At 32.9% G+C, this 16,993-nt stretch overlaps 2 protein-coding genes across 8 annotated transcripts in view; one reads left to right on the top strand and one right to left on the bottom strand.

The window, feature by feature from the left end:
* The window catches only part of LOC118203893 (uncharacterized), a 233,753-nt gene that overhangs the window by 378 nt on the left and 216,382 nt on the right, over window positions 1-16,993 (bottom strand). For all 5 annotated transcript variants that reach the window (XM_085813843.1, XM_085813842.1, XM_085813846.1 and 2 more), the window contains 2 exons: window positions 10,812-10,941; window positions 5,033-5,278 (listed from right to left, as the gene is read on the bottom strand). In XM_085813843.1, coding sequence (XP_085669969.1) covers window positions 5,033-5,278; window positions 10,812-10,941 — 376 coding nt within the window. The remainder of the gene's footprint in view (window positions 1-5,032; window positions 5,279-10,811; window positions 10,942-16,993) is intronic.
* The window catches only part of LOC118195135 (uncharacterized), a 171,420-nt gene that overhangs the window by 124,252 nt on the left and 30,175 nt on the right, over window positions 1-16,993 (top strand). Inside the window, exon 4 of one of the 3 annotated variants that reach the window (XR_015040409.1) lies at window positions 4,280-4,887. The exons of the other annotated variants lie outside the window; for them this stretch is intronic. The gene's annotated coding sequence lies outside the window, so the exon portion shown is untranslated. Of the gene's footprint in view, window positions 1-4,279; window positions 4,888-16,993 lie in introns of those variants that run through there. 3 annotated transcript variants of the gene reach the window in all.

The raw sequence follows: 16,993 nt of genomic DNA, 5'->3' as shown, positions 1-16,993 counted from the left end.
AGAAAATGAGTTAAATTGCTAATTTGCAATTGTGCTAGTTGAAGGTCAGAAATTATCCATTTCTATTGATAATCAAACAAATGACATATTATTTTAAATATGAAATGAGAACAGAAATACACTTAATATACAAAGTGCCATTTCCCTCCCCCATTTATTTATCTCCTTATACCATGTTTTTAAAAAATGTAACTAGAAATTACAGAACTAGATTTAAAGAAAAATACTCACATTTTACATTAAGTTAAATAATTCAATGCATCCTGATATAAATGAGGGAGGGGTACAATTTCTGGAGAACTGCCAAGCAGATTGTGATTTTTTTTAGCCCAACATTTATACTAGTAGTTTTGTGGCTAAGAATTTACAATTTATGTAGGGAAGAAAAACTTTTACCATACAAACAAGTTGTAAGTCATAAATAAGTTTTACCTATATTTTTAAATTCATACTTATGTTTACAAACCAACTATATTTTGATTGCGTTAATAATGTTTCATGAGATTACATTTTTGAATTAAAGAAACAAGATTTTGATACAATACATTGTAAATACTACAGTCAAAAGTCTTTAATCCGGACTCGTCGGAACTTCGGCGATTCCGGATTATTGATTTTTCCAGATTATAGATCATCAGTTTAAATCTGGTAAGATGGCATGCAGAAATTATAAAATTAAAAATATGAAACCGTAATTTATAAAATAATGAGCAATTATGATCTAAAGGATATCAAAATTTACAAAAAAAGAAGCTTAATATTTATTTGTTTACTTTATTAAACATTTCTTTCAACGCGCGCATGCGTAAAGCATACCTTACGCATAGCCAAAATTAGAAAATTGCAACCAGAAAACTATTTGATTTGTATTCGTGATATTTATAAAGACGAGGAATTTGATTTAAATCATATCAAAGACGGAGTACATCGAGATTAAATACTACATTTAGTAAGGAATTATAAGCCGAATAAAATAAAAACATCTGCCCTGAAGAACGATAGTGCTGACAGATCAACTTCCAGTTCATTGCACCCTGCTATGTCCCTCCCCCGCGCAGAGCAGCGAGAAATTCATAAACAGATTTCAACAGATTTCGGAATGGTTAGATAAACAAAGGATATACCTTTATCCATTTTTTTTAGCAACTCGTTTTTTTTGTTTGATGGACATCGAAACATACTTTTGTTTTCTAGATCCTTTGGGAGCTCCAGCATCAGAAATTCTATTTCACATAATCGAAAGTTCAAGCTTACTTTTATAAAATACAGTATACAGTATATTATTATACAGTCTGCAAAAAATAATAAGCCGGATCCAATTCAAAGATTAAGGAACAACGCAATCATCAACATTAACTGAAATAGATAATTACATAATTTTAGCTTATACCGTCCGTTATACATTAAACGTGCACGTGAAAAAGTATTCTGCGCTTGCGCAGACGCATATGCGCAGTCGTAAATGTCTTGCGCGCACGCGTAAAACGCCTATGAGCATGCGTCAACGCGGCGCATGCGCAGAAAGATTTTAGCTTTGAGGTCCGGATTATAGATCATTCCGGATTATGGGTGTCCAAATTAACGACTTTTGACTGTATTTATATAATATCTCTTGTTTAATATATTTGGAAAATTGATTTATGTCATTGATACTGTTTATGAATACTGAAAGACAAATGCTTGGTGACTTTATATGGTTAAAAAAAAAACAACTTTCTCTGCATTCCAAAAGTTTAACAAACCTTCAAAAATACTCTGATATAAAATTCTTTGAACTTGTGGTAAAGTAATATCATCACCAAATATATATTCACAAGAAATAATACTGGCTACAAATTAATAAAAGTTATTAATTACGTAGCCTGGACAGAATTTATTACAAACTGTTAACATGTTTTTATGAAACCATTCTTTGTTTCATAAAATCAAACCATATTTGGTGATTTATTGCACTTCATACAAACAAAATTCACATTTTAGTTTAACCTCAAACACACAAAGGTAAATAGCAGAAAATATTTGAAGGGAAAAAAATTTACTTGGACAAAATAAATGGACGTTAATGGAAAATACCTGGACAAAACAATTTAACTTTCTGAAATTAGCACAAATAACAGTAGAAATTCATATCATAATATTATTATTCCCCTAATCATGATAAGTACTATAATTTGAAAAAAGCATAAGTGAAAAAATAATATTTCACAGTAAAATTATAAAATAGTACAAAATTATTTTTATTATATGCATAATGTATAGATGTGTATAAAAATTTAAGTAGATATGCTACTACATTATCTGTGAAACAGCTAAGTAATTCAGTAAGAAACAGTAAGAAAGGAGTAGATATTATGTGGTTATCTACTAGCACAATTTGATGCGCTTAATATTAACTACAGTCAAAAGTCGTTAATCCGGACTCGTCGGGACTTTGGCGATTCCGGATTATCGATTTTTCCGGATTATAGATCATCAGTTTAAATCTCGTAAGATGGCATGCAGAAATTCTAAAATTAAAAATATGAAACCGTAATTTATGAAATAAAGAACAATTATGATCTAAAGGGTATCAAAATTTGCAAAAAGAAAAAGCTTAATATTTATTTGTTTACTTTATTAAACATTTCTTTCAATGTAAGTTGTTAAGTTTTGCTTCGTTTCATGTGATAATACTTTCTCTTTAATTCTATTCAACAGACATAATTTCTTGTTCAGTTACAAAGTTCCGCTGTTCAAGTCCTATAATTGCTGTGTCGAGAACACCGACTAATTTGTCAATCAAAATTTCTTCGTTTTCAATAACCTCTGTCACTTTCTTCGCTATTGGAAGCGAATTATAATGACGAGAAACATGTTTTAAATCATATCAAAGACGGAGCATATCGAGATGAAATACTACATTTGGTAAGGAATTATAAGCCAAATAAAATAAAAACATCTGCCCTGAAGAACGATAGTGCTGACAGATCAACTTCCAGTTCATTGCACCCTGCTATGTCCCTCCCCCCGCGCAGAGCAGCGAGAAATTGATAAACAGATTTCAACAGATTTCGGAATGGTTAGATAAACAAAGGATATACCTTTATCCATTTTTTTTAGCAACTCGTTTTTTTTGTTTGATGGACATCGAAACATACTTTTGTTTTCTAGATCCTTTGGGAGCTCCAGCATCAGAAATTCTATTTCACATAATCGAAAGTTCAAGCTTACTTTTATAAAATACATTATACAGTATATTATTATACAGTCTGCAAAAAATAATAAGCCGGATCCAATTCAAAGATTAAGGAACAACGCAATCATCAACATTTTTTGTTTTAAATCATATCAAACTTGTTTTAAATCATATCAAAGACGGAGCATATCGAGATGAAATACTACATTTGGTAAGGAATTATAAGCCAAATAAAATAAAAACATCTGCGCTGAAGATAAGGATAGTGCTGACAGATCAACTTCCAATTCATTATGCGCCCTCCACAGCGTTCCCCCCACCGAGCAGGGTGAAATTGATAAACAGATTTCGGATTTCAAAACATACTTTCGCTTTAGATCCTTTACATATTAACAAATATATATCGGAAATTCTATTTGATATAATCGAAAGTTTAAGCTTACTTTTATAAAATTGCTCTTACAGTCTGCAAAAAATAATAAGCCGGATCCAATTCGAAAATTAAGGAACAACGCAATCATCAACATTAACTGAAATAGATAATTAGATAATTTTAGCTTATACGTCCATTATACATAAAACGCGCACGCGAAAACGTATTCTGCACTTGCGCACACTCATATGCGCAGTCGTAAAAGGTCTTACGCGCACGCGTAAACGCCTATGCGCATGTGTCAACGCGGCGCATGTGCAGAAAGTTTTTAGTTTTGAGGTCCGGATTATAGATCATTCCGAATTACGGGTATCTGAATTAACGACTTTTGACTGTAATTGCATACTATATTACATCCTCTCTCTGAAGTTCAGTTTCTTTAAAGCTGTTGTTGAAGTAAAAGGTTACCAAAAAATGACGTGTCTTTTCGTGTAATATTAAATGATGAATCATTTTTGAAATGCAAACTGAATCAAGTATTGGATTAAGAATTAAAAATTGAATATACTTTGAATTACAAAATTACTTCTTAAATTCAGAATGGTAGTTAAATGCATTTTAGAAAAATAAATTTATGTGAAGAATAAGCTGGTTTTATCACATATTACATTTTATGTGAAATTCATTTTTGAAATAAAGTGTTTAGAGTTTTGTGTTCCTGTTTCCCACAGAGCTTCAAGATAAAATCAGCAAGACCAATGCTTATAAAGCACAAGTATGAAATGAAAGTGCACAAGATGTGGTATGAATAAGATGCACGTTAGAGAAGTTGGCAAGATCGTTCAATACCATATCTTTGTTGTTGTATGTCAACATGTTCAACTCTGTTTCCTCACCATCAGTTCATTACGCATGTATGAGGCTCCTATACTGGTCAAAAAGCATTCCTGCAGCCTCAATTCTAGAGTTGCCTCAATTCTAGAGTGACAAAGCAAGTGTTCCTAACAGAGTTCACCATCTGGCAATCATAGACATATCTGAAGTCAGCAAGAGTCTTCTAACTAATGCTGTGTTATAGTCACAGCATTAGTTAGAAGACTCTTGCTGACTTCAGATAAAGACAAATTATTTTTACAATTTTCAGTTATTTTGTGATCTCTCAAATTCAATTTTAAGTATTATTTATCAACAGTTATTTAAATTTGAAAAAACAACAACTTACTAAGCAATAAGCAGCTCTATAATCACACAGAAAAAAATTTTCCTCATTAATTTTTTAATGAAATCCAAATATTTAATCAGATGGCTAAATGAACAATAAAGGCATATGGATGTGGTACTGCTTAATAATAATTAAATATAATGAGAGACTAAAAAACATAATATACATAAATATACTCATAATTTTCATACAGCTGCTCTATTTACTATTGCCAAATTAAGATGATGAAATCAATTATCAATCTAGGTCAAAATTTTCTTACTGTTAAATGAAATCGATGCCCACAATCAGCTTTATATGCAGTTGAAAAATTCATTTCTTCACAACAGATAACACAATCTTCAATACTACTTCCAGACCAGTTCTTATTTGAATCATTTCTAACATTCCAAGCAGCTTTCTTTGGAGCTGGGGCATTTTCTACAACAACAGGCTCATCACAGGCAATCTTTTTATTGACCAGTACTCTGTTCTGGAGTAATCGACTTTTCTTAGCAGCTTCAGATACCTAGAAAAAATGAACTATTATTTGCAAACAATTTAATAACACTACTTAACTTATACACGGTGATTTGTTTAAGAGTGTACACACTTCAAGGTGACTGAGAGGTAGGATTTGGAATTAGATAGAAATGTAGGGGTGGAAACACAATATTCATGTGCTAGTGTGCAGAGAAGAAAACACAAGAAATGAAAGAGAGTGATATGAATAATGATATTTTAGTCAGCAAATTGTTACAGTTACAACATTCAGAGGTCACAGTACGCATTCGGAGTTATAGCTGCCAGCTGCAATACAAGCACGACAACAGCACAGCATACAATCACATTTTTTGGAACATATAGGGAACCTTATGATTGCATTAGCTCCTCACTGGCCACCAAGTGTTCCGCACACCAGGGTCTTCAGGTAACCCCAGAGAAAGAAATCTGGGCAAGTCAGGTCTGGATAAGATACAGGTTAATGAACAGGAACAACATAACTAATTCACCTTTGATCAAATGTTGAATTCAAGTGTTACCAAAGAAAAAGAGTCAAATGGGCTTGGATACCATCATTGCTGCAAATACACTGTGCCGTGGCTGCCAGATGCTTTGCTTATTTAACAATTTAGACAAGACTTGCTCAGAGAAAATCTTATACGACTGTCCAGATAAACACACATAAGCCTATGCCTATTAGGTGGTCACCAACAATGCCTATTCAAACACGGACAGAAAACTGGTGGTGTGCTGCACATGTTCCCCTAACGCTGGGGTTCCACTGCCCATACATGTGTCTAGCAGCCTTATCTTCTAAAGTGCGTCTAGTCAGTGAATAGCAGCTGGAAGATGGGGTTTCATTGCGCATTTTGCTTCTACCAGTCAGCAGGAAGCAGTTCTTGTATGGTCATGGTATGGATCTACAAGTGGTTTGAATGCAGGATTCTCCAGACAATGAATTGGGAAACAGGTAGCGATCGCTTGTGTGCGTGCTGAGCTGGATTCCTTTCTGCATAAGAGCACTATCTCTTCTGCTTCAGGTATCCATGTCATTTGTTCTTGATTTTTTTTTCTCGTTCCAAAAGATCTCATATTGCACAATTTTCGATGTGCCATGGAAACAGCTTGTGACTCAGAATTCACGTATTTTTGTACTGCTCAGTGTACAGGCACCTAGCAGCTTGTCCATTATAATCAGTTGCTCCATATGCTAGATGAGTATCTGCTAACTCAAAATTACTAAAACCTTCTATACTATTTCCTCTGCAGTCACACCCTGAGGTTGCATACACTGAGTATTTTACAAGACAGTAGCCACTCTGGGGGCATATATTTAACTCATATATACTGCTAGAAATGTTGTCCTGGCTGGTAGAGGTTTTGGCCATCCAAGTAGGTAGCATGATGGCCATTAACAATATTCCCCCCTTCTTCATGGCCTCTTTTAATCTGTGAGTGCTGGCCCTGGATTGCCATTTCAGCACCGGGGGCTTAAATGAGAGTTTTTAAATTCTGTGCACTTTGTGATTGGTGCTCTGAGCTGTGGCAAGCCGAGTCTGTATATCCTCCTCTATTGAGAATTTTGGACATCACCTGATTCTCTTGCCTGATACAGAGGCAGTTCATGGGATATCATCTTAGTTTCATTTAACTGCAGGAAAGGCTAACTATGTTGATTGATTCCTCTTTTATTCCCGAATGCCAAATTCTTCAAACAGAGGTTTTACCTGTTCCACAACTATATACATTCTATACAAATCTGTTTCCACTCCAACACTACTGTGCATTTATGAATCATCTTTGAATAACTTACCCTTTGCCTGAAGTATGTATATGCTTACTTAAATCACTTAATACATAAATTAAATTCTCTGTAAGAAGTAACGAGTATTTTAATGTCATTGCATAACAAAAATAACATACAATGGTGTCCAAAATTGTGTTAACATGAATGAAAAACTGATTTTTCAAAAATTACTGAACAATAATTGCATGAATTTATTTACACTAACATCTATCATAACATATAAATACATAACTAAAAATCAAATACTTCATGAAAATTTCCTCTCCCCACAAATATTTTAGAAACAAATGCTGATTTTTTGCATTAACATGGAATGGGATAACTCCCAACTCAGACATATAAATAACAACACGATTTCATGCTCTTAGTGAGGTAGTTAATTAGAGTTTTAGAAGAGTAAATTACACTTTTCTAACAATACAGTCTTCAAAAGACAGATTTTTAAAAGGAGAATTTTTCCAAGTAGCATCTGTTTTAGGTGCATGCTAAGCATCTGTTTTAGGTGCATGTAAGTTTTCTAGAAGATTTAACTAAAAAAAAAAGGTTTTATTTGTTCAATGCTGATTCAAAACATTCATTGAGCAGGTATGCTTGATATGGGCATGAAATGGTGTGTCTATGAAAAGAAATTCAGATCCATAGGCACCTAGTATAAGTTTCACGAAGAGTTGTAAGACTTCCTTTTGATACGAAAGGGCAGATGCAAATCTTGTATTAGACAAATGCAAAGAATTATATCTGTTAATACCTTAATTTCTGTTTCATTTCAGGGCAAAAAATATAAACTAATTAATATTTTATTGAAATTATTTCTTTGATTTAATAGTTTGTTAGATTAATGGAAATGTTTTTGCACATACTCAAGCAGTACATATTTACACACAAGACAAATTTTGAAGTTGTCCTAGCCATAGCATCAATCTTTAACATAAATGATCAGTTTGCTAACACTATGTTACACCCCCCCCTAAGAGGAAATAACTACCTTGATAATTCACAAATCAATAAATATTAAATGCTTAGCAATGTGTTGAACAGATGAGTGTATGAGGAATTAAGTCAGAGATTGAAAAGAAAGTCCACAGTAAAATATTTACAGTGGCTCTTGACAGCAGGAATAACATCCATCTATAATGCAGAAATTGTTACTAACTCTTCATACTGGCACTGAGCATATAAGTATGAACAGCATTAGAAACTGAATGCACATATTTTCTTTAATTCTGCTAATACACGCGCTCAAGGGGGGGGGAGGGAACTGTAAATAATTTTGTACAGATAGATAGCTAAGGCAGTAATAGTATAAGCAGAAAAAGAATATTAGGATAAAATGAAAGCTCTTGTTATAGTGAACATAAAATAACATAAATGAGAGAGAAAAGGAGGCTTTTCGGTTCTTACAACTTCTGTTATAGTCAACATGCATATTATGCACCTTGGCATTATGCCAGTTCTGCATATCTTAATCTTCCTATGCAAGGTATTACTCTAGCATCTGAACATCTGTTATGAAACAGGTATACAACAAAAAATATTTCAGAAATTATGGCAGAGAAAGTACTTGGCTTAAAGGAATACACTAATGCTGAGAAACAGTAAGTACAGAGTCAAATACTGTACAGCAGTGCTCTTTAAAAAAAAAAAAAAAAAAAAAAAAAAACTCAAACTGCAAATGGGCTGAATGCAAGATTTAAAAGCAACTGAGGGCCCAAATAAAAAACAAAATATATATGTAGGATTTTTAATTCCCCCTAATTTTTTGCTTCAAGCAAAATAATTGACTACATATTTGTAAAGACATGCATAAAACAGTAATAATAATAATGTCACCAAAATATTCAGATTTATTTTTTTATTTATTATCTAAACTCTATCTCCGAGAAATTTATATTGGTTACACTTTGGTATTCAAACATATTTACAGTTTTTAGACTGACATTTATTCAAATAAATATATTGAAGACCATTAAAGAACTTACTTTTAACTAAAACTAAATACATTACCAAAAATTTCCCAAGAAGGATAAAACTTGTGAATAAGTAATGTCAATCTTATTCTCTTCCTTTTATTTATTACATCTTTCTCTGCCTCATACAGAAAATATACATACTCGTATGCAAATAACTCTGAATTTATTCCTTGTTGCAAATTTCAGTTACAACACCTCCCACCATTTTGATTTTGATAAAGTCTGTAGTCTCAGGAAAAAGTTCCTAGAAAGCATCTACATGAATTATAGATACTCATTAGCCATCTGGGTTCTTTTTTCTTGGGACTTATTAATTTTTAACTATGGGGGGAAGGGAACTGTTCACATGCAAATGTACTCCCAAATTACAATGTAATTATTCTTACTGCAAAAATTTGTAACCAAAGTTACAAAATTTGTAACTTTGGACTAGTGCAAATAAAAGTTAATCAAATTTGTATTTTAAAATCTTTGAATAAGATTTACATTACAGTGTAAACTAACTAACTCCATTTGTAGATTTTCTCGTGTACTTACATTCATTTTTGGTAAAGAAATTGATGTAATGTTGTACTCCAAATCACTAAAATTTAAAAAACTTTTAATTCAAATTTTTTGTAATAATAATGCTAATTAATTCACAAGAAATGCATTCCCAGCTGTACAAAATTACTACTTAGCATTATAAAACCCTCCCTCCATGTATATGGTATCTAAAATGAGAGAGAAGAAAGTATCAATGGATTACTTTGTGTCTTATACCATAGCTTTTCAATTAAAATCACCTATTACATATTTTTCCAATGAACTCTTACGAAATATTTCAGTCTTCACACAGCAGTTAAGTTTAAAGAAAACAACTGCAAATGCAGATTTCATGACTTGTGTTTGGACAACAATGAAACTGCTTGCAAGTACAGGTGAGTTTAAAATATTCTCCATCTTTTCATTTATTCATAATAAATTAAGAAGTACCTAGGATTTTGAAACAGCAACAAAATTGTTCTTCAGCTGCAGACTACTTTTCATGGAGAAGATCTGGACAAATCTGCTGCTAGGTAATCTTTTTATAAAAATTGTAGCTCAATTTGTTTATGTTTTAAAATATATTTTCCTCTGTTATTTATTGTATTTCAATAAGTTTCTGTTTAATAATTATTTTGAAATTTTGCCAGTTATTGTCAATTTTATGGCAGGCAGTAATTGATGTCATGTTGGTTATAACCAGTGGTTTTAAATATTTAAGCATAAACTTGCAATCTTACTTTCCACTAATGAAATACAATCTGCAGAAATGGTATTGTGTAAAAATATTTGAGATAAGACACAACAATCCTTACAAAAGGTCTATAAAAATGCTCTCAGAAGTTGTATGAGCACTTGTAAAAGTGCAGTTAAGAACAAGGGTATTTATTAATTTGAAAGTGGATGAATTTTGGGATCCTACTTATATGGTTACGTTATTAATGGTAAATTATATAATTCTCTAATTAATTACAAATTTATATGACAGAATACAAATTTAAATTGTCCTTTCATTTTGCTACATAGTCATACTTGCTTTTTTAATGCATTATTTACTGCATAGCTAGTATTTGTAACACATAAAAATAACAGCAGATCCATGAGAAGCCTTGAGCAAATTCTCTGTATGCTCAATACAGTAGTCACAGTCGGCCTATATATTATAATAAAAAGGTAAAACATTTATTTAGGTTTGCATGCAGAATACTAGCTATATTTTATACAGATTAAGGAATAAATCAACTGAAAAAGCTTACACTGCACTCTGCTTTTCCTTGTGATTCAATAAATTCACTGACTTCATTAATTATAGTCTCTAGTGTTAAACCCGACAGTTTTCCCTTTCTCTGTGACCTATAATCTTTGACAAATGACACCAAATGTGCCCTATAATAAAATACACATTTGAATAAAAATAAGTTAATATTATGGATGATTATAAAATTACATGCACAGAATTAGCAGCATAAGTTAGCATAGTAAATTTATCTTACTTAAAATATATGAATAATCAACCATAAACCATGAGCATGTATTACATGAGCACATAATAAAAATAGTAAATTATACTTAATGAAAATAATTAAATGGATTTTCAGGAAAGCCTGATCACAGAAAACATGAATAATTATAAAAACATTACACAAATTATTTCATGCACTCAAGAGCACACAATAAAACAATATCTAAACTAAATATATTATAATATTAGGTAAAATAAAAGCTTCTTTAGATTATCAGTAATATAAGTAATAGCAAACAACATGAAAAATGTAAACGGTGATGTAAATTAGGTGCATACATTTTTGAATTATAAAGCAGAATTAAACAAGTGAATGAGGTTTTAATGCATTCATCATGTAAGAGGCTGAATTTGAAGGGGGGGGGAAAGAAAGAAAGAAAAAGTTTCAGCTGTTGGTACATCTACTTGGAGCTATATGAAGGACATGTTTGTCATGAAATTTGAGCAGAGTTAACCTTAACTTCAACATTAACCCCTTCGACCCGGGTAGCGAAAACGTGCGCTTATCGCGGAGGTTGGCAGTGTCTTCCGCGAGCGTCTCTCCAGGGCCAGGAGCTTTTTTGCTACTAAGCCTAAATCAATGAAATTTTCAAAGTATCAACACATTGTTTAATAATGCTCTATAGAGTATTTAAACGGCTTATGCTTTATAGATATTTTTATATATATACTTTAATTACCTTATTTCTTGTGTAAATGCATATTTTACCCATTTTATTTTAATTACTCACCATTTTATGATTTTTAACATTATACATCTGAAAACTAAATATATTACTTAAAATTCTCTTTTCGTACAAAAAATTTTAAAACAGGGATCTACACACAGTCCTACGTTACATTCCTTGAACTCGTAATAACTCATTTGCCGTTTTGGAGGATTTTTCCGGGAATGTGAACAAACGAAGCATCGTCGTCTCATTTTCTTATCAGTCTCTTCTGAACAAAGTTTTGGAAAATGTCTTTCAGTTAATCTTTCAGAATCAATATCAGAATATCAGAATTTCAGAATCAATATCTGAAATATTTTGCATCATTTCTGCTATTTCCTGCTCTGTTAAACATTTTCGACGCTTCGACATTGAAACGGTAAAAACAGAAAGAATTGATGTCTAACAAGATCTAATTATTTTCTAAAAACTGAACTGTAAACCGAAATACTCAACGCTTTAGCGCATCTAAAACTTCTACTTACAATAAACAACTACCACGTGCGAATAAAGTGCGATTTAAAGAGACGTCATAAATCACGCCATTCGGAAACATTTAGTTCCCCGTTTGTTTATATAATCAAAAACACGTGTATGTGAGTCATGCTTCTCTCATTTCGAGTAGAAGCTCTCTGAAACCATATGGGCATACAGTGCCATTTTGTGGCAGAAATTATAGTTTGAAAAACGTTCCAAGGTACTGGCACAAACACGTGACATTTGGTAGAAAACGCAACATTGCTCTGGCACGCCTGCGTGTCGGCCGGTAGATAAGTGCGTTCGTTGCTGGCACGTATACGTGACAGTCGGCGCAAAGGGGTTAAGCTGATAAAAATTTCTACAGCAACATGGGATATAATTCAGGAATTATATTTTTTATGCATGTAATGATTTCAAAACCTATACTAACCTAAGATTGCTTTTTTGCCTAATTTTAAACAATTACAGCAAGCCAGCAAAATAGCCAGGCATTATCAAAAGCACCACATATTTGAATGGTAGAAGATGTTTAAGGGAAACAAGACTTCAATGGAAGATGATATTCGATTAAGCTGGCCTTCAATAGCACAGATCACTGAAGAAACAGAATAAGGAATGAACAGAGATGTGTTTGACACAAATAGAAATGTCTGTCAACAGATTTCATGTCCTTATTAAAAAAGAAGAAAGATACAGGAACAGAAGTACAAATGCTATCGAACATTGGAAATGGGCAGAAATAATACAATATTCATCCCAAAATTATCATTAAAAATGATATTTATTGCTTTGAATGTGCCCTCAAACAAAGCATTCAGACTAAATGAGGCCATGGTTTACAAAAAACCTGGAGGGGGGGGAGGAAAGTAATGACAACTATGGAGAATGACGACAATGTTCAAAATATTTATTCATACAAGAAGTGAACAGCACAATGAATTCTTGTCTCGAAGTCAGATGATGGAGCCACAGCTTTTATGTTAAGGTATTGGAATATTGCCATTAGACAATTCAGATAACTTGATTTCAAAGTATCTAGGCAATGGTACCAGTACAAAAACATCACGATTTCCTACATCCTCTATATTCTCATGATTTGTCATAAATGACTTCTTTTTATCTTCATGCTGAGAAATAGCCTGAAATGTCAGAATATTGTAGAAATCTAAAAAGCTGTGACAGTTCAGCTGGATAGCACTTTAGAAGAAGCTTTCATTGCTTGCTTCTGAGAAGCTAAAACAGCTGACAGCTATGTACAGTAAGCAGAGAACATTATTTGGACTAGACCAAGGATCATTAATTGGTCAGCTGAACATTACTAATTATGGCAACAGTCCTGCGAACTTTATTGCGAATATTGCCATTAGACAATTCAGATAACTTGATTTCAAAGTATCTAGGCAATGGTACCAGTACAAAAACATCACGATTTCCTACATCCTCTATATTCTCATGATTTGTCATAAATGACTTCTTTTTATCTTCATGCTGAGAAATAGCCTGAAATGTCAGAATATTGTAGAAATCTAAAAAGCTGTGACAGTTCAGCTGGATAGCACTTTAGAAGAAGCTTTCATTGCTTGCTTCTGAGAAGCTAAAACAGCTGACAGCTATGTACAGTAAGCAGAGAACATTATTTGGACTAGACCAAGGATCATTAATTGGTCAGCTGAACATTACTAATTATGGCAACAGTCCTGCGAACTTTATTGCGAATATTGCCATTAGACAATTCAGATAACTTGATTTCAAAGTATCTAGGCAATGGTACCAGTACAAAAACATCACGATTTCCTACATCCTCTATATTCTCATGATTTGTCATAAATGACTTCTTTTTATCTTCATGCTGAGAAATAGCCTGAAATGTCAAAATATTGTAGAAATCTAAAAAGCTGTGACAGTTCAGCTGGATAGCACTTTAGAAGAAGCTTTCATTGCTTGCTTCTGAGAAGCTAAAACAGCTGACAGCTATGTACAGTAAGCAGAGAACATTATTTGGACTAGACCAAGGATCATTAATTGGTGAGCTGAACATTACTAATTATGGCAACAGTCCTGCGAACTTTACTGACAATAGTAATATTTAGACTACTAAACATTTCATGCTACCTCCTACTTCCTAAGAAAGAAAAAACAATGAAATGCATCACACAGTAATAGCTTTTAGTATGTCTGAGGACTTTATTTTGGCAGGGAAGGAGATTTATTTAACCTTCCAGCACGCACGTGTATGCAATAAATTTATGACAAATTCCGTTTCTAATGCACATTTTTCGCATATCGAAGCTGAGACGTCTGAAGGTCATTTCTATTCCTCCTTTTTACCCTTTCCCACATCATGGAATGTGCCAACAGGAAGTCATTTGACCTTTTTTTTTTTTAACTGGGCTTTTGTGCTACATGACAGCTTTTTCATAAAAGTTAAAAATTCGGAAAATATTTTTTTCTCAAATATTTTATAATTTTGTGTTATTAATTGCCATGTATTATTTTAATTTGAATACATTTGGCTCTGTAAATTTTATATCGGTTTTCATGGCAAAAAAATATGTGCAACCAGCTGATTTTGCTCGAATTCTTTAAGGATTTTCTGATGAAGACAAGGAAACCTTTGGATGAGAGAACAATAGCAATTTCCATTCCTTATTTTCTTTTATTTCTATTTTTTAGAAATAAATAAAAACATTAAAGTTAGTTTAAAGTGCGTTTTTGTAACCAGTAAAGGATTTTCTGATGAAGACAAGGAAACCTTTGGATGAGAGAACAATAGCAATTTCCATTCCTTATTTTCTTTTATTTCTATTTTTTAGAAATAAATAAAAACATTAAAGTTAGTTTAAAGTGCGTTTTTGTAACCAGTAAGAAGTAAATTTCCTTGCAGAAGAAGTAATGCTAAACTTACTTTTTTTCCTACCAACGTGTTTTCCTTTATTGTCTAGACTTGTCTTTGATGAATATTAAAATGAGCTTCGATTTTAAAATATAATTATTAAATAATAAATTTAAAATTTTCAATAATGAAATACATCACTGCATTTCCATCTCGCTAACATAAGAACTTTAAAATAATTTACTTATATTTGAATGTGATATCATTTGTATTTTGCAATAATAAGATTGATATTTTATTCCTTAACAAATTTATTATCAATATTCACTCATTTCTGTCGTTTTTTTGTACCAAAAATGGTAAAATAATGGATGTCGTAAAAAATACGACGCGCGCGTGCTCATGTAAAATTTTTAAGCGTGCGTGCTGGAAGGTTAAACATTTATCATATATAATTTTTGGGGCTAGCAGAATGTGTAAGATAGTCTTTTACGCAGAAGAGCACAGGCAGAAATAGACCCTGCTGTCAGGCAAAGTAGAATGCAGCTTTACAGAATGGAACACACTAGTTACAAAAAACTAACCATTCATAACAAACTGGAAGTGTGGCAAAACCATTGCAGCAGAGTCATAGAGCTTTATGGTAAGGTACAGCAAGTAGCCTGTGCGAAAGTATTTCGTCCACTATAGTTAGCAGCTTTGCAACTTGGCACCACTAGCAAAGAAATTTTGGGCTACATAATTGAAGCTATCTTTCGCAATGACACACAGGAGACAGACTCAGCACGACAGGCGGATATCAGGAAACACTATGATAACAGTAATCGGACTACCGCTGAGACTCGAAGCTGCCAACGCCAAAAGAATTGCGCAGAACAGTCAAGGCCCTAGTCAATAACAAGGCACCAGGCTCAGACGGCCTTGACAATATCTTAATCAAGGTTGTGCATCAAGCATGCCCAAAGCTGTTGATTAAATTATGCGGCACATGTTGGAGACCGGGTCATTTCCCAACAACTATGAAAATAGCCGAGATAGTTCTCTTTCTGAAGGTTGAGAGGGGCCGCGTTGATCCAAGATCCTACAGGCCTGCGAGTCTGCTACCAGCCATTAGTAAAGTAGTTGAATGAGTAATACTGAGCAGACTCAATCATTTCTTAAGCAAAAGAACTATAATACACCAAGCTCAGCCATGACCTTCGAGAGGGAGAAGGCCGACACTCGTCGAACAAGTCAGAGATGAGTCATGCTTTCCGTCCATCGTTTTTCCACCATTAGTTTTGCAACTACCACAAGGTGTGTGTACGTTCTTTTAAAGCTCTAAATTTTTCAATATAGTTTGTTGTTTAGTGCTGACTTTGTTAATTTTGTAGCAATGACTGACCATTGTTGTGTACGAAGTGCAATTCTAATTATGCTGGAACTGAAAATTATGCGAGTGTGTACAAATTTCCAAAGCATGAAGCAAAAGAGCAGCTTTGGTGCCGTAGATTCCTCGTGCAAATTTCATACCATCTAAATGAAGTGTTGTTTCGCAAACATTTTCGCAAAGATATGATTGTGTGTGACGATGTATTCATGGATAAAAATCGGGCGAATTTAAGAATTCCAAGAAAACGTCCAAAATTAAAAGACGATGAATATCCATGCATATTTAACGGCTGTATCAATGAATGAACAGCAAGCTTTAATATATATAGCTTGGTTATTGTGTTAGCTGGTTATTGTATAGCTGGTTGTTCTTTGAAACTGCAGTGTGTAATCTGCAAAGAAAATATATTAAGTTTGTTTAGTTTATTGATTTAAGGGGGAAGATTATGATAATCTTCCATTATCTCAAACAACAGAAAACAAAGATAAGTGCACATATTTAGATATGGTAAGTAGAGATGG

Source organism: Stegodyphus dumicola, chromosome 3, assembly GCF_044657685.1.
Source record: "Stegodyphus dumicola isolate Sdum_Otavi_A_Nest chromosome 3, ASM4465768v1".
Taxonomy (NCBI): Eukaryota; Metazoa; Arthropoda; class Arachnida; order Araneae; family Eresidae; genus Stegodyphus; species Stegodyphus dumicola.
The sequence above is the reverse complement of the archived record's forward strand: the minus strand, read 5'-3'. Positions and strand labels throughout refer to the sequence as shown.